Source organism: Cherax quadricarinatus, chromosome 68 (assembly GCF_038502225.1).
Source record: "Cherax quadricarinatus isolate ZL_2023a chromosome 68, ASM3850222v1, whole genome shotgun sequence".
Classification (NCBI taxonomy): Eukaryota; Metazoa; Arthropoda; class Malacostraca; order Decapoda; family Parastacidae; genus Cherax; species Cherax quadricarinatus.
Genome location: NC_091359.1, coordinates 18,385,241 through 18,408,548, shown reverse-complemented (window position 1 = coordinate 18,408,548; position 23,308 = coordinate 18,385,241). Strand labels below are relative to the sequence as shown.

The 23,308-nt window shown below is 42.7% G+C and overlaps 1 protein-coding gene across 2 annotated transcripts; it reads left to right on the top strand.

The window, feature by feature from the left end:
• The first annotated feature begins 1,819 nt into the window (after positions 1-1,819).
• Positions 1,820-21,430, top strand: LOC128697720 (uncharacterized). 2 transcript variants are annotated; one of them, XM_053789579.2, is made up of 6 exons: positions 1,820-1,884; positions 3,823-3,865; positions 14,033-14,227; positions 16,298-16,390; positions 17,795-17,926; positions 20,205-21,430. In XM_053789579.2, the coding sequence occupies exons 3-6, from the start codon at positions 14,033-14,035 to the stop codon at positions 20,592-20,594; spliced, it is 810 nt and encodes a 269-aa protein (XP_053645554.1). In that variant the 5' UTR covers positions 1,820-1,884; positions 3,823-3,865; the 3' UTR covers positions 20,595-21,430. The 2 variants fall into 2 exon arrangements, with proteins under 2 accessions (XP_053645554.1, XP_069955840.1); XM_070099739.1 differs by lacking the exons at positions 1,820-1,884; positions 3,823-3,865; positions 14,033-14,227; positions 16,298-16,390 and adding an exon at positions 16,404-16,806.
• Positions 21,431-23,308: the final 1,878 nt, after the last annotated feature.

The window sequence follows — 23,308 nt, the reverse complement described above, 5'->3', positions numbered from 1 at the left end:
TCATTAGTCCCTGCATTTTGACCTCTAGCTGGCCAGTGTAGGGTCTAGGTGTTAGGCAGGTGTTGTGGTATGATCCATCTACAGTAATTAAATGGTAAGTGTTAATAAGAATTTCTTTTCTAATAACACTAATAACTTATGCATCATAATTATAATCTGTGTATCCAGCAAGCCTAATCCGTATATACAGTCCACAACTATAATAACCAGAGTAGCTGGTTTTAATATTATAATTATTAATTTAATATTAGGTCTGGCTTTTTGTGAGAGTGGAGAAGAAGTGGACAATCGACAGAGTTGCAGTTCAGTGACATACTGTGACTAAGTCCCACTTACCTCACTCAAATTACTTGCAGGTAAAAATTCAGATAAGGCCTTGTAAGCCTTCTGCAGGTGATTTTCTGACTTAAGAATAATAATAATAATTCACAATATCATTGACACTAAGAGCTGTTATCCTAGTTCAGTTCATTTATAGGCTAACAGGCGTTATTTTACCCATATCATTTGCATGCCCAAGCCTATGTAAGGCATGCTAGCAGCCTCCCCAGGATACCACCCACAAGAGGAGACAAACACATCGGTACCCATTTACTGCTAGGCGACTATGAGCCCGGCCTGGGAATCGATTTCAGGTCCCTTTGACAGTGAGGCGGCCCTTCATGAGGGGGTACATTTATTCAAGGCCTGATCATGGACCGGGCCGCAGGGGAGGGGGGCGTTGACCCCCGAAACATTCTCCAGATAAGGAGCTGGATGTAACTTTTCCCATCCCAGTACTAACAGTCTGCGTCCCATTGCCTCTCTGATAACTGGAGGAAGAAGTGATAAAAGAAGAGAGAGGAGGTGAAGGAGGAATAGGATTATGGTCGCAGTGAAGGGCTAAATCCGTGGGGTCAGACAACGCCCGGGAGGGGGGGAGCAGGGAAATAATCAGGTTTAGAAAACAGCAGGAGGGTAGCTCCAGTTCCTTGTATAAAGAGCCCTTCACCAACATCAAGACCCCTTCACCAGCATCAAGACCCCTTCACCAGCATCAAGACCCCGTCACCAGCATCAAGACCCCTTACCAGCATCAAGACTCCTTCACCAGCATCAAGATCCCTTCACCAGCATCAAGACCCCTTCACCAGCATCAAGACCCCCTTCACCAGCATCAAGACCCCTTTTACCAGCATCAAAACCCCTTCACCAGCATCAAGACCCCTTCACCAGCATCAAGACCCCTTCACCAGCATCAAGACCCCCTTCACCAGCATCAAGACCCCTTTTACCAGCATCAAAACCCCTTCACCAGCATCAAGACCCCTTCACCAGCATCAAGAACCCCCTTCACCAGCATCAAGGCTCCTTCACTAGCATCAAGACCCCTTCACCAGCATCAAGACCCCTTCACCAGCATCAAGACCCCTTCACCAGCATCAAGATCCCTTCATCAGCATCAAGGCACCTTCACCAGCATCAAGGCACCTTCACCAGCTTCAAGACCCCTTCACCAGCATCAAGACCCCTTCACCAGCATCAAGACCATTTCACCAGCATCAAGACCCCTTCACCAGCATCAAGACACCTTCACCAGCATCAACTCTATTTACCAGCATCAAGACCCCTTCAGCATCAAGACCCCTTCACCACATCAAGACCCCTTCACCAGCATCAAGACCCCTTCACCAGCATCAAGACCCCTTCACCAGCATCAAGACCCCTTCACCAGTATCAAGACCCCTTCACCAGCATCAAGACCCCTTCACCACATCAAGACCCCTTCACCACATCAAGACCCCTTTACCTTGACTGGAGGAGGCAGGGAAGAGAGGCAGGATAGGGGGGGGGGTGCGGGTGATGGCTGGCTGGGGCATCAGTGTGGCCACAGCCCTTGCCCAGGTGAAGTGAATTTCCTGTCTCCCTTCCTATTTACCGCCTGCTGCCTCCTTGTGCCCTCTCTTCCACACTTATCACATCATCCACGATGGATGAATCACCATTAAAGTGTAACGCAAACTGTTCATCAATTAAAACGCCAGGAAAATAGATTCAAAGTGTTGAAGATTTGTGAGACGTCACCCATGTACGCATTTCGCCTCTTAAAGAGCACACGGAGAGTGAAAATAAAATTGATAGCTTTAAGCTAGTGATTATTAGCAGAGAAGTGCAGTATCCTATACTGGTAATACAATGGTTGAAAGTAAACTACGCTACGTAATGGCTGATGTAGGTGCAACATGACCTGCCTGAAGGCACATGTACCAGCAAGTTGCATGTGTGGGATACGTGATTGATTATTTATCTTCTTTCTCTTTTTTAGACTTTTGTAATGTTCGTCCTCTAAATCAGAAAGAGTGTACGAGGAAACGACAAAAACAGATACATGCAGAATGAAGTGAATTCCCATTTCGTGCCTATTTGAGCTGATTTACAAGCTAAATGATACTAGGTTGTTGTGAGTGTGGGAGGTCAAGTCTTAGCCTCAGGGGCCACACTGAAATGTTAACAAGAAATGGGTCATAACCATAACTTTTAAAGTGGTGGAGGGGTAAGCCAGTGGAAGGCCTAAGTCAGATGACCAAAAGCTCCAGCTGTGGATCATTATATGACTAAGACCCTAGTCAGGAAACACTTGTCCTGTTTCCTGACAAACCTTACTTAACTTAACCCAAAACATTACCTATTTAGTTACTAGAAGTATGGTTGTGGTGTTCCATCTTCAGTGTTTAGTTTGTCGTGTATAACTTAAAATTTCTAGTGCTTATAATGAACTTTCTAAATGCATGCCATTCCAGCAGCCTACCTACTACTGAAAAAGATGTTCGTATTTTCTTGTATCTTATCAGCACCTTACTTTTCTTAATTTTGCACTGTAATACCTTCAGTTGCTATAAATCCATCTTTATCTATTTCCTCGTGTCCTGTCATGATTTTATTTCTGGTTTCATTATATTCTGTGTGGTCGTCTTGGGTCGATCATATCTTTGAACATTTTATATTTTATCTAATAGATTATTTTATAGATGGTGTAGGTCAATACCATCACCATTATATGTTCTCTTATATATAAATACCAATACAATACATGTATATTCTAATTTCTGAAAGATTTTACAATTTTTATATTCATAGCCTATTCTAAATTTTATTTTGAAGTTAACCAATATATCATTTTAGTTTCTAATTGTTGAATTTCTTATCTGGTGGTAATATTGTGTTTGTAAGTTCTTATAGATCTTTATCAAATAATTATATGATGAATTTTGAAGGATGGGTTGGATAAATACAGGACTGGGCGAGTTGGACCTACCTAGTGTGAGCTAGGTAGGTCCAACTTCAATGCATGTATTTTCCCTTATGAATTAGTTGTTATTCGTGATCTGGAATATAACTTGGCCGGGTCACAATCTTGAAAAGACCCGGACCGGGTTTATTTTGCTTATATTATTATCGCAGACGCAGTATCGAGCCTCCACCACTCCATACATTGTATGACCCACACGAGTTTAGTGCTTAAATGTAAATATAATAATTATATAATTGCATTATTTAAAATTATAAAAATTAATATTTTTTTCAGTCAGCCAATTTCTAATTAATATTAAGAAAATCAAATTATTAAGGACATCTGTCTATAATTTTCCAATAACGAGATTGTTCTTCAAGGAACTTATTCTAAACTTACAATAAATTTATTTGTAATAAATTACTTGGAATTTCCAGACTATTAACTTCAAAATAATAATATTGTGTATACAAATTATTAAGTTCAGATTAAGAATAATATTCCCCCTTCCCTTTGATTTAAGAATAACTGAATCTTTCAATAATTTACAGTGAGAATTTCCAAGTCACGTTGAGAAGACCCGGAAGACCTGAGGTGAGTGTTGACCATCTTTTCCATGTTGTCAAACCCATAAGTGTTTAGTGCATATATATATATATATATATATATATATATATATATATATATATATATATATATATATATATATATATATATATATATATATATATATATATATATATATATATATACATATATATATATATATATATATATATATATATATATATATATATATATATATATATATATATATATATATATATATATATATATATATATATATATATGTATGTATCTACACACACACCTAAGGAAGGATACTCGTCAGGATGCTTATTTCGTTAGCGTTAAAATCTCTCTCTCTCTCTCTCTCTCTCTCTCTCTCTCTCTCTCTCTCTCTCTCTCTCTCTCTCTATCTCTCTCTCTCTCTCTCTCTCTCTCTCTCTCTCTCTCTCTCTCTCTCTCTCTCTCTCTCTCTCTCTCTCTCTCTCTCTCTCTCTCTCTCTCTCTCTCTCTCTCTCTCTCTCTCTCTCTCTCTCTCTCTCTTTTAGTTTCACTTTTACTTTTAATATGCGGCCAGATTTTCTTCTCAGCATTATTGTACCTCAGAATTATTGCTCTGTATTGATATGTCACAGATGCCCTTCTGGCGCTGAAGCTGAGTAATTTATCTCCACTGGACCTCTGATGCCGAACTCTGAAGGGCTCGTGATCCGGGGAACGGGAGCTACCCTCATTTTCCTGGTATCAGTACTCATTGCCGCCTGTTCCTCAGGAGCTGTATAACCCCCTGCGGGTTTATAGATTCCCAATAATATATTGATTATTAGTATATTATTATTATTATTATTATTATTATTATTATTATTATTATTATTATTATTATTATTATTATTCATAAGAAAACGCTAAACCAGGGATGTGTGTGTGTGTGTGTGTGTGTGTGTGTGTGTGTGTGTGTGTGTGTGTGTGTGTGTGTGTGTGTGTGTACTCACCTAGTTGAGGTTGCGGGGGTCGAGTCCGAGCTCTGGCCCCGCCTCTTCACTGATCGCTACTAGGTCACTCTCCCTGAGCCGTGAGCTTTATCATACCTCTGCTTAAAGCTATGTATGGATCCTGCCTCCACTACATCGCTTCCCAAACTATTCCACTTACTGACTACTCTGTGGCTGAAGAAATACTTCCTAACATCCCTGTGATTCATCTGTGTCTTCAGCTTCCAACTGTGTCCCCTTGTTACTGTGTCCAATCTCTGGAACATCCTGTCTTTGTCCACCTTGTCAATTCCTCTCAGTATTTTGTATGTCGTTATCATGTCCCCCCTATCTCTCCTGTCCTCCAGTGTCGTCAGGTTGATTTCCCTTAACCTCTCCTCGTAGGACATACCTCTTAGCTCTGGGACTAGTCTTGTTGCAAACCTTTGCACTTTCTCTAGTTTCTTCACGTGCTTGGCTAGGTGTGGGTTCCAAACTGGTGCCGCATACTCCAATATGGGCCTAACGTACACGGTGTACAGGGTCCTGAATGATTCCTTATTAAGATGTCGGAATGCTGTTCTGAGGTTTGCTAGGCGCCCATATGCTGCAGCAGTTATTTGGTTTATGTGCGCTTCAGGAGATGTGCCTGGTGTTATACTCACCCCAAGATCTTTTTCCTTGAGTGAGGTTTGTAGTCTCTGACCCCCTAGACTGTACTCCGTCTGCGGCCTTCTTTGCCCTTCCCCAATCTTCATGACTTTGCACTTGGTGGGATTGAACTCCAGGAGCCAATTGCTGGACCAGGTCTGCAGCCTGTCCAGATCCTTTGTAGTTCTGCCTGGTCTTCGATCGAGTGAATTCTTCTCATCAACTTCACGTCATCTGCAAACAGGGACACCTCAGAGTCTATTCCTTCCGTCATGTCGTTCACAAATACCAGAAACAGCACTGGTCCTAGGACTGACCCCTGCGGGACCCCGCTGGTCACAGGTGCCCACTCTGACATCTCGCCACGTACCATGACTCGCTGCTGTCTTCCTTACAAGTATTCCCTGATCCATTGTAGTGCCTTCCCTGTTATCCCTGCTTGGTCCTCCAGTTTTTGCACCAATCTCTTGTGTGGAACTGTGTCAAACGCCTTCTTGCAGTCCAAGAAAATGCAATCCACCCACCCCTCTCTCTCTTGTCTTACTGCTGTCACCATGTCATAGAACTCCAGTAGGTTTGTGACACAGGATTTCCCGTCCCTGAAACCATGTTGGCTGCTGTTGATGAGATCATTCCTTTCTAGGTGTTCCACCACTCTTCTCCTGATAATCTTCTCCATGATTTTGCATACTATACATGTCAGTGACACTGGTCTGTAGTTTAATGCTTCATGTCTGTCTCCTTTTTTAAAGATTGGGACTACAGTTGCTGTCTTCCATGCCTCAGGCAATCTCCCTGTTTCGATAGATGTATTGAATATTGTTGTTAGGGGTACACATAGCGCCTCTGCTCCCTCTCTCAATGCCCATGGGGAGATGTTATCTGGCCCCATTGCCTTTGAGGTATCTAGCTCACTCAGAAGCCTCTTCACTTCTTCCTCGGTTGTGTGCACTGTGTCCAGCACTTGGTGGTGTGCCCCACCTCTCCGTCTTTCTGGAGTCCCTTCTGTCTCCTCTGTGAACACTTCTTTGAATCTCTTGTTGAGTTCTTCACATACTTCACGGTCATTTCTTGTTGTCTCTCCTCCTTCCTTCCTTAGCCTGATTACCTGGTCCTTGACTGTTGTTTTCCTCCTGATGTGGCTGTACAACAGTTTCGGGTCAGATTTGGCTTTCGCTGCTATGTCATTTTCATATTGTCTTTGGGCCTCCCTTCTTATCTGTGCATATTCGTTTCTGGCTCTACGACTGTTCTCCTTATTCTCCTGGGTCCTTTGCCTTCTATATTTCTTCCATTCCCTAGCACACTTGGTTTTTGCCTCCCTGCACCTTTGGGTAGACCATGGGCTCATCCTGGCTTTTTCATTAATCCTGTTACCCTTGGGTACAAACCTCTCCTCAGCCTCCTTGCATTTTGTTGCTACATATTCCATCATCTCATTAACTGGCTTCCCTGCCAGTTCTCTGTCCCACTGAACCCTGTTCAGGTAGTTCCTCATTCCTGTGTAGTCCCCTTTCTTGTAGTTTGGCTTCATTCGTCCTGGCCTTCCTGCTTCTCCTCCACTTGTAGCTCTACTGTGTATTCGAAGCTTAAAACCACATGGTCACTGGCCCCAAGGGGTCTTTCATATGTGATGTCCTCGATATCTGCACTACTCAAGGTAAATACTAAGTCCAGCCTTGCTTGTTCATCCTCTCCTCTCTCTCTTGTAGTGTCCCTTACGTGTTGGCACATGAAGTTTTCCAGTACCACCTCCATCATCTTAGCCCTCCATGTATCTTGGCCCCCATGTGGGTCCAAGTTCTCCCAATCGATCTCCTTGTGGTTAAAGTCACCCATGATCAGGAGCTTTGCCCTGCATGCATGAGCTCTTCTGGCCACTCTAGCCAGTGTGTCAACCATCGCTCTATTGCTCTCGTCGTACTCTTGCCTTGGCCTCCTGCTGTTCTGTGGTGGGTTATACATCACTGCTATTACCACCTTGGGACCTCCAGAGTGAAGTGTTCCCACTATGTAATCACTTTCTTCTCCGCTGTCTCCTCTCCAGCTCATCAAAATTCCAGCGATTTTTGATCAGCAGCGCCACTCCTCCACCCCCCCCTGTTCCCTCTGTCTTTCCTCAGGATTTGGTATCCCGTTGGAAAGATGGCATCTGTTATCATACCTGTAAGCTTGGTTTCTGTGAGAGCTATGATGTCCGGTGATGCTTCTTTGACTCTTTCATGCCACTCCTCCCACTTATTTGTTATTCCATCAGCGTTTGTGTACCATACCTTCAGTTTCCTTTCCAACACTGTGGTTTGGGGGGCCTGTGAGGGTGGGAGACCTGGTGGCATACTGTGGGATTCTATAGCTCGGTGTTGGGTGGAGGCTGTGGGTATGGATTGTAGTGTGTGTTGGGATGGTGTGATAGGTTGTATGGTTCTGAGAATAGTTGTGTGTGTGCTTGCCCTTGCTGTTCTGTTCTGCTCTGACTGACCTCTGCTGGTTCCCTCCTTGTCTCTTTTCCTAGCTCCTTTCGCTTTTTTGTCCTCTCCCTCAGCTGCTGTCGTTCCGATTTTGTTCTGTCTCTGTCTAGGAACACCCTCTTGTACTCTTCCGAGTATTTCAATCGTGGTTTCTCTTGGAGGATCCTGTTCCGCAACTGTTTCCGTCCTGAGAATCAGTTTGATTGGTCGGTTTCTCCCCTTCGAGTACCCCCCTATTCTCTGAAAATTTACAATCTCGTCCATCTCTTCACCTATTTCCGTGATGATTTTCTCAATCTCCTTTCTTTCTTCCTGCTGCCTTTCAGTGTGTGTCCTTTCCTCTCTCTCCTGAAGCCCATGGATAAACACTGATTTTGCCCTTTCTTCCTCCCATTGCCTCACCCTCTGTGTGTGTGTGTGTGTGTGTGTGTGTGTGTGTGTGTGTGTGTGTGTGTGTGTGTGTGTGTGTGTGTGTGTGTGTGTGCGTGTGTGTGTGTGTGCGTGTGTGTGTACATATACATATGCGTGTGTGTGTGTACATGTGCGTGTGTACTCACCTAGTTGTGGTTGCAGTAGTTGATTCACAGCTCTTGGCCCCGCCCCTTCACTGGTCGCTACTAGGTCACTCTTTCTGCTCCATGAGCTGTATCATACCTCTTCTTAAAGTTATGTATGGATCCTGCTTCCACTACATCACTCTCCAGACTGTTCCACTTATTGACAGGGATGTCAAGAAGAAATACTTCATGACATCCCTGTGACTCATCTGAGTTCAGCTTCCAGTTGTAGCCCCTTGTTGCTGTGATCCATCTCTGAAACATCCTGTCCCTGTCCACCTTGTTAATTCCTCTCAGTATTTTATATGTCGTTATCATGTTTTCCCTATCCCTCCTGTCCTCCAGTGTCGTCAGGTCGATTTCTCGTAGGACATACTCCTTTAGCTCCGGGACTAATCTTATTGCAAACCTTTGCACTTTCCCTAATTTCTTGATGTGCTTGACTAGGTGTGGGCTCCAGACTGGTGCTGCATACTCCAGTATGGGCCTGACGTACACGGTGTACAGTCTTGAACGATTCCTTACTGAGGTGTCGGAACGCTATTCTTAGGTTTGCTAGGCGCTCATATGCCACAGCAGTTATTTGGTTGATGTGCACCTCAGGAGATGTGTTCGGTATTATACTCACCCCAAGATCCTTTTCCTTGAGTGAGGTTCGCAGTCTTTGGCCCCTTAGCCTGTACTCTGTCTGCGGTCTTTTTTGACCTTCCCCAAACTTCATGACTTTGCACTTGGTTTGATTCAACTCCAGGAGCCAGTTGCTGGACCAGGCTTGCAGCCTGTCAAGATACCTTTGTAGTCTTGCCTGATCCTCATCTGACTGAAATCTCCTCAGTAGCTTCACATCCTCTGAAAACGCGGACACTTCTGAATCTATCCCTTTCGTCATGTCATTCACATATACCAGAAACAGCACCTGTCCTAGGACTGACCCTTTGGAACCTTGCTCGTCACAGGCGCCCACTCTGACACCTCGTTACGTACCATGACGCCTTGTTGCCTTCCTGATTCATTTCAGTGCCTTTCCTGTTATACCCGCCCGATCCTCTAGCTTTTGCACTAATCTCTTATGTAGAACTGTGTTGAAAAAAACCTTCTTACAGTCCAAGAAAATGCAATCTACACCGCCATCCCCTCTTTGTTGTCTTACTTCCGTCACTTTGTCGTAAAACTCCAGTAGGTTTGTGACACAGGGTTTCTCTTCCCTGAAACCGTGCTGGTTGTCGTGTATAAGCTCATTCCTTTCTAGGTGCTCCACCACTCTTTTCATGGTAATCTTCTCCGTGACTTTGCATACTATATATGCTGTCTTCCATACCTCAGGCAGTCATCCTTTACCGATAGATGTGTTGAAGATTGTTGTTAGTGACACACAGCGCCTCTGCTCTTTCTCTCAGAGCCCACGGAGAGATGTCTGGTCTCACCGCGTTTGAGGTATCTAGTTCACTTAGCAGCCCCCTTGGTTGTGTGTATTGTGTCCAGCACTTGTTGTATCCCACCACTAGGGCTTTCTGGAGTCCTGTCTGTCTCCACTGGAAATACTTTCTTAAATTTCATGTTGAGCTCTTCACATACTTCTCAGTCGTTTCTTGCGATCTCGTCTCCTTCCTTCCTCAGCTTGATTACCTGGTTTTTGACTTGTTTTCCTCCTGATGTGGCTGTACAACAGCTTCAGGTCAGACTTGGCTTTCGATGCTATGACACATTGCCGCTGGGCCTCCGCTTTTATCTGTGCATATTCGTTTCTGGCTCTTTGACTAATCTTATTTTCCTTGGTCCTTTGTCTTCTCTTCTTTTTCCATTCTCTAGCACACTTAGTTTTGGCCTCTCTACACCTTTGGATGAACAAAGGGCTTGTTCTAGTCTTCCCATTATTTTTTGTTGCCCTTGAGTACGAACCTCTCCTCTGTCTCATTTCATTTTGTTGTCACATATTCCATCATTTCATTTACTGATTTTCACACTAGTTCTCTTTCCCACTAAACCTTGTGCAGGAAATTTCTTATGTCTGTGTAGTCCACTCTTTTGTAGTTTAGCATCTCTCGCCCTACTCTTCCTGCTTCCCTTTCCACTTATAACTCTACTATGTATTAGAAGCTCAGGACCACGTGATCACTAACTCCAAGGGGCCTTTCATATGTGATGTCCTCAATGTCTGACCTACTCAAGGAGAATATGAGGTCCAGTCTTGCTGGTTCATCCTCTCTCTCTCTCTCTCTCTCTCTCTCTCTCTCTCTCTCTCTCTCTCTCTCTCTCTCTCTCTCTCTCTCTCTCTCTCTCTCTCTCTCTCTCTCTCTCTCTCTCTCTCTCTCTCTCTCTGGTAGTGTCCCTAACGTGTTGATGCATAAGGTTTTCCAGTACCACCTCCATCATCTTAGCCCTCCACATTTCTGGTCTCCCGTTTAGCTCCAGACTTTCCCAGTCAATTTCCTTTTGATTGAAGTCACCCACAACTAGTAACTCTGACCTGCCCTCATGGGCCCTTCTGTCCACCTCAGCTATTGCATCACCTATTGCTCTGTGGTTCTCATATTCTTGTCTTGGCCTCCTGCTATTCTGTGGTGGGTTATACATCACTGCAATCACCACCTCAGGACACCCAGTCTGAAGTTTTCCTACTATGTAGTCCTGTGCTTCTCTACTGTCCCTATCCTTCCAACACCTGAAAACTCTACTGGTTTTTGATGAGCAGTGCAACTCCTCCACCCCCTCTATTCCCTCTATCCTTCTTCAGGATCTGATATCCAGTTGGAAAGATGGCATCCGTTACCATTCCTGTGAGCTTGGAGTTCGTGAGTGCTATAATGTCTGGTGACGCTTCTGTGATTCTTTCATGCCACTCCTCACACTTATTCGTTATCCCATTTGCATTGGTGTACCATACCTTTAGCGTCCTATCCAACATTGTATTCTGGGGGATTTGTGGGGGCTCGGGGAGTAGGAGACCTGGCAAGGTGCCATGGGAGTCTACTGTATAAGGTGGGGTCTGATCTGATATCCAGTTATAAAGATGGCATCTGTTATCATTCCTCTGTGATTCTTTCATGCCACTCATCACACTTATTCGTTATTTCATCTTCGTTGGTGTACCATAACTTCAGCTTCTTTTCCAACACTGTATTCTGGGGTTTTTGGAGGGCTAGGGGAGTGGGAGACCTGGCAAGGTGCTATGGGAATCTTCTGTGTAGGGTGGGGTCTGTGATTGTGGAGTGTGGTTGTTTTGGGATAAATGTTTGGTTGCAGGGTCCTGTGGGTGGTTCCACTTGCTGCTCCTCCTTTATTCTGGTTGTCCCTTTCTGACTCGAGCCATGTCTTTCCTTCTTGCCCCTTTTGTCTTTGTATCCTCTCAGTTTCTGTCGTTCTGTTCTTATTCTGTTAATATCTAGGTACATCCTCTGGTATTTTGCAGTTGCCTTTAGCCGTGGTTTCTGCTGCAGGATCCTGTTCCACACCATTTCTATCTTGAAAATCAGTTTGACTGGCCGATTTCTTCCCCTCGAGTATCCCCCAATTCTTTGAAAATTTATCAGCTCAGTCATGTCCTCTTCTCCTGTTTAATCCCATGAATAAAAACTGACCTCTCCCTCTCCTCTTCCCATTGCTTTTCCCTCCACATCTCTGGGTCCCATTTAAACATAGCCATTGCCGCTTCTCTTCTCATAACCTGGATCTCCCGGTGACCTGGTCGTGCCTCTATCAGCTTCTCTACCTACCCTCCCAGTCACGGCTCAATATAGGACTTAACTCCTTTCCTTTTTGTCCCCTCGTTGAGTATTGGTGTACCTGCCCCTCATGGCATGCACCTTCTGTTCTGTTCTTGCTTCATCATTTTCAGTGTGTGTTTATCCCAGAGTGAAGTGAAGTGTGACTCTCTAATGCACATGTTATCAACATGCAGACAAACAGACAGACGAGTGTTTTATTCAGATTATCTCTTCTCTTACCGCAGCTGTCATTCCCTAACTCATCCCCTCCCCTCACTATCGCGTCACCATTTTTACATGGTTTATTTACAAGTAAAAAATTACGTGACCAAAAGATTCTCATTTTCTATACTAATTCTTCAGGACTTGTTTTGGAAAATATTTACGGAATTTAACTTTGAATGTAATTTATTTGTTTGTTCCTGTTGGAGTAAATCTCATTTTTTATTAATTCTTATTATAATTAAAATTATTGTCAATATTATTATTACTGTTATTATTGATATAATTACGTTCATATTTTTTTTTAATAATACCTTACATCAAATTGAAATACTTCCTTCCCAGTCCTACGGGTTTAGTATTTTCCCAAGAAGACTGAATTATCCTTAAAGAGGATAAGATTCATAGGCTGACAGGGGCAGCAGGTATTAGGAAACTTGCCCATATATATGTCCCACCTGTCCCAAGATTAAACCCGGGACCATAGGTTGTGAGCTTTAGGTGCTACCAATGAGCTACCAGGCTAGGCACTGGTGGTGCTATGTTCTGTTGGATTCTTTGCAATTCAGTTGTAATCATTATTCTTATAAGCAATGATATGCTGTTAGTATCACAAAAAAAAAAGATAGTCACACTCTTGTTACGGGAACAATTCGAAACTCCGAAAATTTAAATGAAGGCAGATGGAAAAAATGGAAATGGGAAGTAAAATGCCTGTACTTTAAAGGATAGGTCTGGGATATTGACAGTTTGGAGACACTTCTAAACTGTCGCATCTGAGCGCCTCTGCGAAGACAGTGATTATCAAACCATACCCCCGGCCGGGATTGAACCCGCGGTCATAGAGTCTCAAAACTCCAGCCCGTCGCGGGTTTAATCCCGGCCGGGGGTATGGTTTGTTTGCAATCGTGTCATTACGATTTCTTGAGTCACAGTGATTATATTTAAGTGAGGTGAAAGTGCTGAATGATAATGAAAGTATTTTCTTTTTGGGGGATTTTCTTTCTTTTTTTGGGCCACCTGCCTCGGTGGGAGACGGCCGACTTGTTGAAAAAAAAAAGAAAATTAGCGCAAGATTTATTTGTTTATTGCGCACCTGCAGCAATAAACAGGCGGAAATTACCCAGTCGGGTCATTTCATTTCGTCGTGGACCATTACCAAGACCGTGACTTGATAATAACATTTGACTGACAGAGGCGTCATGATTTCATTTCCAGCTTGTGCATTGTCATTAATATCACTATTAGTCTTATTAAAGTGATAGTGCCTACATCTCACAATCGAGGGAACATGGTTCGATTGTTAGGCATATATCCCTACACATGTTGCCCCTGTTTACCTAGCAGTAAATAGGTACCTGTCTGTTAGCAGACTTGTGGTCGCATCCTGGAAAACGGGGTGGATGGTATCACTTAGGTAGTGCTGGATTTTTTAATAAGCTGATGTAAGGAACAGTCCTTAGCCTATAAATAAGCTGAGGTAACTCTTCTTAGCCTGTAAATAACCTGGGGTAGGATAACAGCCTGTAAATTCACCAGTGTGAGAAAACGTTGGTTTTATCACGATGCTTCTTGCATCACCCTCACTGACAGGGTCTTCTCATCCTCCTCCCCTCCGCAGATGTGGTCGCTGCTGCCGGTTATGGTGGTGATGGTAGCGGCGGTGGTGTCGGGAATTAATGATGTTTTCCCACCGCCGGATCTTATCGACCCCGACGCCGCGGTCACCCGGATTCACCACCACCGCTCGGATCATTCCGACTCCGACCCCGCCGTTATCAGGCTCCACCATCGCCGACCCTCTGAAGACCACAGGGTAGTATCGTCACAGTATGCTTTTAAGTGATGGTTGGTTTAAACCCTATCGACTACACGAGGTTATTAAGGCCCCAGTGGAAAAAAAAGGCCAATTTTACTTTTTTTGGGTTATCCTAGGTAATTTACACTATGTATGATAATTGTAATTATGTTTACCTCTGCCTAAATAAACTTACTTATTTAAGGCTTTATGTCACATGTGCATCACCAATCAAAGAAAACCTATAATTCTTAAAGAATGATTAAGGTACGTTCTTAACATATATACACTGAGAGACATGCTCCTCACAGTGTATATATCGTGTGTGACAGGTTTGTCACTTTTCGTCAAAGTTTATCCTGGATTTCTAGTAAATTATCGTGTTTCCTGTATATAAATTCTGTATGCTCATAAAAGAACCCAGTCACAATACCGTGACTGGAACAACACACAAATAACCCGCACATAGGAGGAACTTCTGACGACGTTTCCGTCCCACTTGTGACTTGTTAATGGTCGAAGTGGGACCGAAATGTCATAAGCTTCTTTCTCCTATGTAAATCTTCATGAATCTCCACAGATAAATGTTTTTCTAATATATTTCCTAAAAAAAAAAGTCATTTTTTCAGTATACCACAACTTTTTTTTTTTTTTTTTGTTAACATTTACACATTTATTTCTTAATTCTGCAAAATGGGCGTTTTCGCGCCGTTTTTCTTTAAGTAAAGAAAGAAAGAAAACGTGAGCGACTTTTAGATCAATAAAATCCGGCAGTGAAGAAAACGTTAAAATAGATTCAAGGTGTAACTACAGAATGTTATTATACACACACGTGCCTGTAAGTAATACATAAATAACCTGCACAGTAATAATAATAATAATAATAATAATAATAATAATAATATCTTTATTTACTACAAGTACATGTATACAGGTCTAGCTGACATCAATGACATACTACTATATAGAAAGCCGCTTGTTATGCTGAGCATTTCCTGCAAATTAGGTCAGTTTTGTCAAGGATGCGACCCACACCAGTCCACTAACACCCAGGTACCCATTTTACTGATGGGTGAACATAGACAACCGGTGTAAAGAAACACGCCCAATGTTCTACCCTCTCTGGGAATCGAACCCAGACACTCACTTTAGCCACCATACATAGCAACATATATGTACGTTACCTATAATAACCCAAAAAGTCAAAGGTGACTTATTTCCATTAGGGTCCTTGACTTATTTTCAGGGGGGCTCGTGTCTCGCTTGGCAGCGGCTTCAGCTCACACTGTGACGCACCGGATTTCGATCTTCGGATGAGCGAAAACATTAAGCATGTGTCCTTATACTTGCTGCTGTTATTGTTCAGCAAGCAGTTAGTAGGTACCTGGGTGTTAGGCGACTGGTGTGGGTCGCATCCCGGAGGAGAGGATTAAAAGGACCATAGAGGAAATAAGACATGGATTTGCTGAATTGTGCAGAGAAATAGTATGAAATACTGACATGTTGGAAACACACACAAATGCATAATAATCCGATCCTTTGTTCACGACGTTTCGACCAGTCAGTCGCTTCTTTCTAGGGTAGCTAACCCTAGTAACTTTATTCAGGTATACACAAATAAAGTTACATAAGTTATCGTACATACCAGCATATGTATACACAACCTGGGATAACCCAAAAAAGTCAGACAAATTGACCTATTTCCATTGGGGTCCTTTAGTCTACTTTAATAATCCTAGCAAAACGAGGAGAAAACATCTACGGGATCATAGAATACTTAAAACCTTCTCTTGAGGTGAAACCGGTTTAAACGCTATTAGAGCGCACTTGGAATATGTGTAGTCGAGTGAATGATTCTACCCTCACTCTCCACCACCACCAAAGTGCTGTATTGAAATTGAAATGTCTATTTCTCTGTAAAGATTACAATGTGGGATTTCCATATTTTAAAATATTAATCACAATGTGTGGTTTGCATATAAAATATTCATTACAAAGACGGCCACAAGCATGCCTAGGCATTTCGGGGAGAACTTAGGTAGGTTGAACTGTTCTCCTGCAACTGTTTAACTCTGCTCTCACCCACAGGTTCACAATCTGATGCTCAACCCTCAACAACACTCTCTCTGCGAGCTTAAACCAATTCGCCAGATCGTCACTCATGCCCAGTGCACCTCCAAGGTGGGTAGTCCAGCCAACAATATGTCCCACTCATGCCCAGTGCACCTCCAAGGTGGGTAGTCCAGCCAACAATATGTCCCACTCATGCCCAGTGCACCTCCAAGGTGGGTAGTCCAGCCAACAATATGTCCCACTCATGCCCAGTGCACCTTCAAGGTGGGTATCCCAGCCATCAATATGTCCCACTCATGCCCAGTGCACCTTCAAGGTGGGTATCCCAGCCATCAATATGTCCCACTCATGCCCAGTGCACCTTCAAGGTGGGTATCCCAGCCATCAATATGTCCCACTCATGCCCAGTGCACCTTCAAGGTGGGTATCCCAGCCATCAATATGTCCCACTCATGCCCAGTGCACCTTCAAGGTGGGTATCCCAGCCATCAATATGTCCCACTCATGCCCAGTGCACCTCCAAGGTGGGTAGTCCAGCCAACAATATGTCCCACTCATGCCCAGTGCACCTTCAAGGTGGGTATCCCAGCCATCAATATGTCCCACTCATGCCCAGTGCACCTTCAAGGTGGGTATCCCAGCCATCAATATGTCCCACTCATGCCCAGTGCACCTTCAAGGTGGGTATCCCAGCCATCAATATGTCCCACTCATGCCCAGTGCACCTTCAAGGTGGGTATCCCAGCCATCAATATGTCCCACTCATGCCCAGTGCACCTTCAAGGTGGGTATCCCAGCTTCCTTCTTACAATAAATATATGTATAAGAAATAAGATCATAGGTAAGAGATGATATCTTAATATAACCACTGAAAAGTTTTATTATTTAAAGTTCTTCAATGATGTCACATTATCAAGGAACAATACAAGTAATAAAACAAGAGAAGTCTTGTACAGTAGAGATGTCACCTTATATGTCCAGTCAGCGGATTATTTATTAAAAATTGTATAAAATACCGAGAAGTTGATGATTAAGACACATGTGTAACATTTGGGTATATTTTTTGATGAAATGTTTCTCCTATACAGTAGTCTTCTTCAGTCAGATACAGAGGCAGCAGGTGTAGTAGTGGAATGAAGATGTAATCAGTCTATCAACCTTAGAGATTTGAGGTGGTCAATCCCTCAGCCTGAGGGACTGACCACCTCAAATACTATTTCTCCAAGGTTGATGGACTGATTACATCATCTTCATTCCACTACTACACCTGCTGCCTCTGTACTTTACTGAAGAAGACTACTGTTTAGGCGAAAAGTTTCAACAATGGAGGTACCCAGCAGCTGCACACGTGTCTTAGTCATCAGCGGATTATTTTTTGCCTCAGTGAGTGTGGGTCAGTAGATGAACTTCAGTTCTCTACGTCTCTTGTTATTCCCAACTTCACTGGCTATGAATGACTATTTCACACACACGGCTTTCACATTTCACATAAAAAATTGTTGGTGTTGACAGGAGATGGAGAACCACGTGTGTGTGGGCACCTGCTTCAGCTACACCGTGCCACAGACTGAGCCTGAGACACCTGGTGATGAGCTCCTAGACTATTGTGATTCCTGCCAGGCTTCAAATTTCCACTGGAGCACAGTAAGTAGCAGGGGAAGGTAGGAAGTTCTACTGGAACTCAGTAAATAGCAGCGGGAGGGAGCACCAGTAGACCATAGTAAGTAGCTAGGAGGAGGGAAGGTGGTAGTACTAAAGGCCCAGGGTAAGTAGCAAGGAGCGAGAAAGTACTACTTGGCCACAGGAAGTAGCAGCGAGGAGGGAGGGACCACGAAAAGTACGAGAGAGGGGAGTACTACTGGACCATGATGAGTTGGAGGGAGTACTACCGGACCATGTTGAGTTGGAGGGAGTACTACTGGACCATGTTGAGTTGGAGTGAGTACTACTGTACCACGGCAAGTTAAAGAGAGTAAGCACTATGGGACCATGGTACAAAAGTGGAAGAGAATACCACTGGACAGCAATAAGTTATAATTATGTTACCATTTGTAGTATGCGAAAGCCATCGACAAGTGTGATCATGGTGTAATTGCACACAGAATGCGTGACAAAGGAATAAGAGGAAAAGTTGGTAGATGGATCTATAACTTCCTAACAAATTGAACACAAAGAGTAATGGTAAACAGCGTAAAGTCAGAGGCGGTTACAGTGAAAAGTTCTGTTCCACAAGGCACAGTACTCGCTCCCATCCTGTTCCTCATCCTCATATCTGACATAGACAGAGATGTAAGCAACAGCACCGTGTCCTTCTTTGCATATGACACCCGAATTTGCATGACAGTGTCACCTGTCAAAGACACTGCAAATCTCCAAGCGGACGTCAACCAAATCTTTAAATGAACCACAGAAACAATAAGAAGTTCAATGATGACAAATTTCAATTACTCCGCTATGGAAAACTCCATGAAATTAAAACTATGTCCGAGTATAAAACAAATTCCAACCACACAATAGAGCGAAAAACTAATATGAAGGACTTGGGAGTGATAATGTCAAAGGATCTCACATCTGCTAGGAAAATGATAGGATGGATAATGAGAACCTTCAAAACTAAAGATGCCAAACCTATGATGATTCTCTTCAAATCTCTTGTTCTCTTTAGGTTGGAATATTGCTGTACACTAACGGCCCCTGAAATTTCAGACCTTGAGAAAATACAGAAAACTTTCACAGCACGTATAAGTATGATAAAGCACCTAAATTACTGGGAACGTTGGAAGTCCCTTGATTTGTACTCCCTGGAACGCAGGCAAGAAAAAATACATGATAATATGCATTTGGAAATTCCTAGAGGGACTAGTCCCAAATCTGCACACAAAAATCACTCCCTACGAAAGCAAAAGACTCGTCAGGAGATGCAATATCCCTCCAATGAAAAGCACGGGTGCCATAAGTATGCTAAGAGATAACACAATAAGTGTCAGGGGTCCAAGACTGTTTAACTGTTTCCCAGCATATATAATGGGAATTAACAACAGACTCCTGGTTGTCTTCAGGAAGGCGCTGGACAGGCACCTAAAGTCAGTACCTGACCAGCGGGGCCGTGGCTCATACGTCGGTTTACGTGTGGCCAGCAGTAACAGCCTCGTTGATCAGGCCCTTATCCACCACGAGGCCAGGTCACGGACCAGGTCACGGGGGCGTTGACCCCGAAACCCCCTCCAGGTATACTCGTAATTCAACATTATTTACACATTAAGCAAATAATAACGGTCCCAAATCAGAGCCCTGGGAAACTCCGGCTGCTTCCTCTCTCAGGTGTTCTTTTATGCATATTTCATTTTTGTGCCTCTGATTTCCTAATTAGTCTCTTATTTTGATAAAAATTATCAAAAGTCTTACCAGATATTAGTAGAGATGGTTGGTAATAGTTGAGAAGCTGGCCTAGAAGATATTAATGATCCTTGTCGAATAAAACTACACGAGTGTCCAACTCCAAAATTGAACGGTGGAATGAAAAGCTCACTATGTCGTAAAAGTAACAGACTGTGTTAAGAAATGTGGAAATAAGACACTTATTTAACAGTTCTAGACATTTATTAGAGAAAACGTTTCGCCACATGTGGCTTCTTCAGTCCTAATGACTGAAGAAGTCACTCGTGGTGAAACGTTTCCTCTAATAAACGTCCTGAACTGTACATAAGTGTCTTTTTCCACATCTTGTCGGTATCACCATACCCTTTCTCATTGTTTAAGATATATTGGAGACCTAACCGGTGTCCTTGTCACTAAATCCACTGCTGTACGGACTGGGTAGCTGAGTCTGTACAATTGCTGACATGCAATGGCAAGTGCGCCGGTTCAGGACCCAGTAATCACAGAATTTTTACTTTATCTGTGAATTTGTTTCTCTCCCAAGATTCAGCTGGACTGTGAGGAGTACGGCAACGCTTATCAAGTGACGAAGAAACTACAGATGATCGCCAACTGCTCGTGTTCTCCCTGTAACCCATCCCGCAGCCAACAGCCTCCCACTGACAACGAGGTCACCTACCCTTCTAACGACCATCACGTTAGAGAACTGCTCTTCAAGATGCTTCCTGATGGCCACAAGTTCAAGGAAGGAGTAAACAAACCACCGGACGTCAACAGGGAGCTGCAGTACACGGAGATGTCACTCGACATCCTGAAGAAAAAACTCCACACGGAAAACAAGGAACAGTCCCTCAGAGACCAGGTGCTCCTCAAATATCCTACATCATTCGCTGACATCGAAGAGGAGGAAGACATTAATAATCTTTCCTACTGAGTGTCACGACGCATTCCTCTTTGTCATGCTGAAGGAGCTTTATCTGGAACCACACAGAGAAAAGTTCCTCAGAGACCAAGTGCTCCTCAAACACCACACCTCCTTCGCTGACATCGAAGACTAGGAGACCCATATTCTTTTCTCTTGAAGATACACAGTTCACGTAATGGACATGCTGCTCACCATTATAACCATTTCCAGTTTTAAACCCACTTTTTATCTCAGAAGTGGAAACCACAATCTGAAGCTTAATTTAAAGCCATGAATGCAAGGAGAATACACAAAATTTCTCCCAGAAGTCCATTTATTTCCTTCTCCGAGACTATGGGTCCTTAAAACACACACATACACACACACCGCCTATAGAGAATACAGAGGCACTGTCTCCCTCATCTTCGTGTGTTAGTGTGACTTGTCAATGATCCAAGTCGGACCGAAACATCGTCAAAAGCTTCTCTCTCCTGTGTGCGGGTTATTTGTGTGCACCACATCAGCGCTCTATGAACTTAGTGGACTTAGTGCTTGGTTTTTATTATAATAATGTGTACGCATAGGTGTGTGCACATGCATATATTGCAAATACATATATACTTAATTTTATAGTCCCATGTGCTGAAGAAAATATATATATCAAGAACCTTGAATATCATATACAGCTTTTAACAGTGTTTGAATATAAATCCTACAGTGCGTAGTACTGTAGGTCAAAATAATAATTGATTTTTCCCTGCTTGGTTCAATGCAGGATATGTTGATGAATAATTCTGAAAATTATTTTATGAACTGGACGTATACAGTGTATTGTATCATATAAATAAAATTACATACGAATTGCACATTTTTTTTTTTTTGGCAAATCACACTGGCCCACGTACCATCATGGTGGGTACCTTGATACTGGTGAAAGGCTTTTGGTCCTAGGATATGGACCTGTGATCCAGTTCCTTGAATCAAGTCTCTTATTATTATCATGGGGAGCCCTAAACCCGTAGGGATTATACAGCGCCTATGGGGGGGATGGAAAGTATTCATGATTAATTCAGGGAACTGGAGCACAGATCTAATTTGAATCAAGTGTGAATGCCTTACATTTCCCCCCCTTCCCCCCAGGCGCTGCTGTGACCCCTATGGGTTTAGCGCCCCCCCATAATCTAAACCCCGTTCCCACAAGGGAGGTGCCTCAATGCCGGTGAGGGGGGATGCTCTTGATCCAAGGAACTGGACTTATGCTCCACTTCCTTGAATCGAACCTGAATGTCTCCATTTCCCCAGGGGCTACGTGAACCCTACGGTTTTAGCGCTTCCAAAGGATTAAAAAATTGTCGCTAATTAAATTAAGCATTCCCTTTATATATATATATATATATATATATATATATATATATATATATATATATATATATATATATATATATATATATATATATATATATATATATATATATATATATATATATATATATATATATATACATAGTATATATATATATATATATATATATATATATATATATATATATATATATATATATATATATATATATAATTTATATATATATATATATATATATATATATATATATATATATATATATATATATATATATATATATTATTTTATTATCACACTGGCCGATTCCCACCAAGGCAGGGTGGCCCGAAAAAGAAAAACTTTCACCATCATTCACTCCATCACTGTCTTGCCAGAAGGGTGCTTTACACTACAGTTTTTAAACTGCAGCATTAACACCCCTCCTTATATATATATATATATATATATATATATATATATATATATATATATATATATATATATATATATATATATATATATATATATATATACATACACACAAACCTTTCGGTGTATAGCGATACACACCTCTCGATGTGTACATTGAAAAACTTTATGTATATCAAAGACAAATACCTCTTAGATGTGTATACACCAAAATTGAGGATATTTATGCATTAATTTGCGTTATATATTACCAGTAATGTGTACTAGACCTCGTCTTTACTGAGTATCATAAACAACAATAACATACTGGACTTGGAACTCAAGACTCGGCTCTCAAAATCGGAAATATACCGAATCCGAATACCTGACTCGGCTCTCAAGAACTTAAACATGCTGAATCCGGATATCTGAATCGGCTCAAGAACGAAAACAATTAAATCCGGATACCTGACTAAGCTCTCAAGAACGTAAACATACTGAATCCGGATATCTAACTCGGCTCTCAAGAACGTCAACAATAATGCAGTGAATCTGGGACTTCTGCCTTGGCCTAGGTGGTGTGTAGACATTTCGCTCTCTCAGTTCCTTTTGTCGCCACCACACTGCGGATTTCCACGACAGTGAAGGAAGTTAGAGGAAAACTAATCAAGTATGAGAGTAAGGGGAAGGGGGAGCCAGACAACTGATTAAGATAGGGAAAGCCAGTTACTGATTAAGATAGGGAAAGCCAGTTACTGATTAAGATAGGGAAAGCCAGTTACTGATGTCCCGTAGCTCGATCGCTAGCGCACTCACCTCCCACACATTGGCCCGGGGATTGAGCCCCGGTACGGGTAGAAACATTAGGACGTGTTTCCTTAATAAGACACCTGCTGTCCCATGTTCACCCATCAGTAAAATAGGTACCTGGGTGTTAGTGGACTGGTGTGGGTCGCATCCTGGAACAAAATTGACCTAATGTGCCCGAAATGTT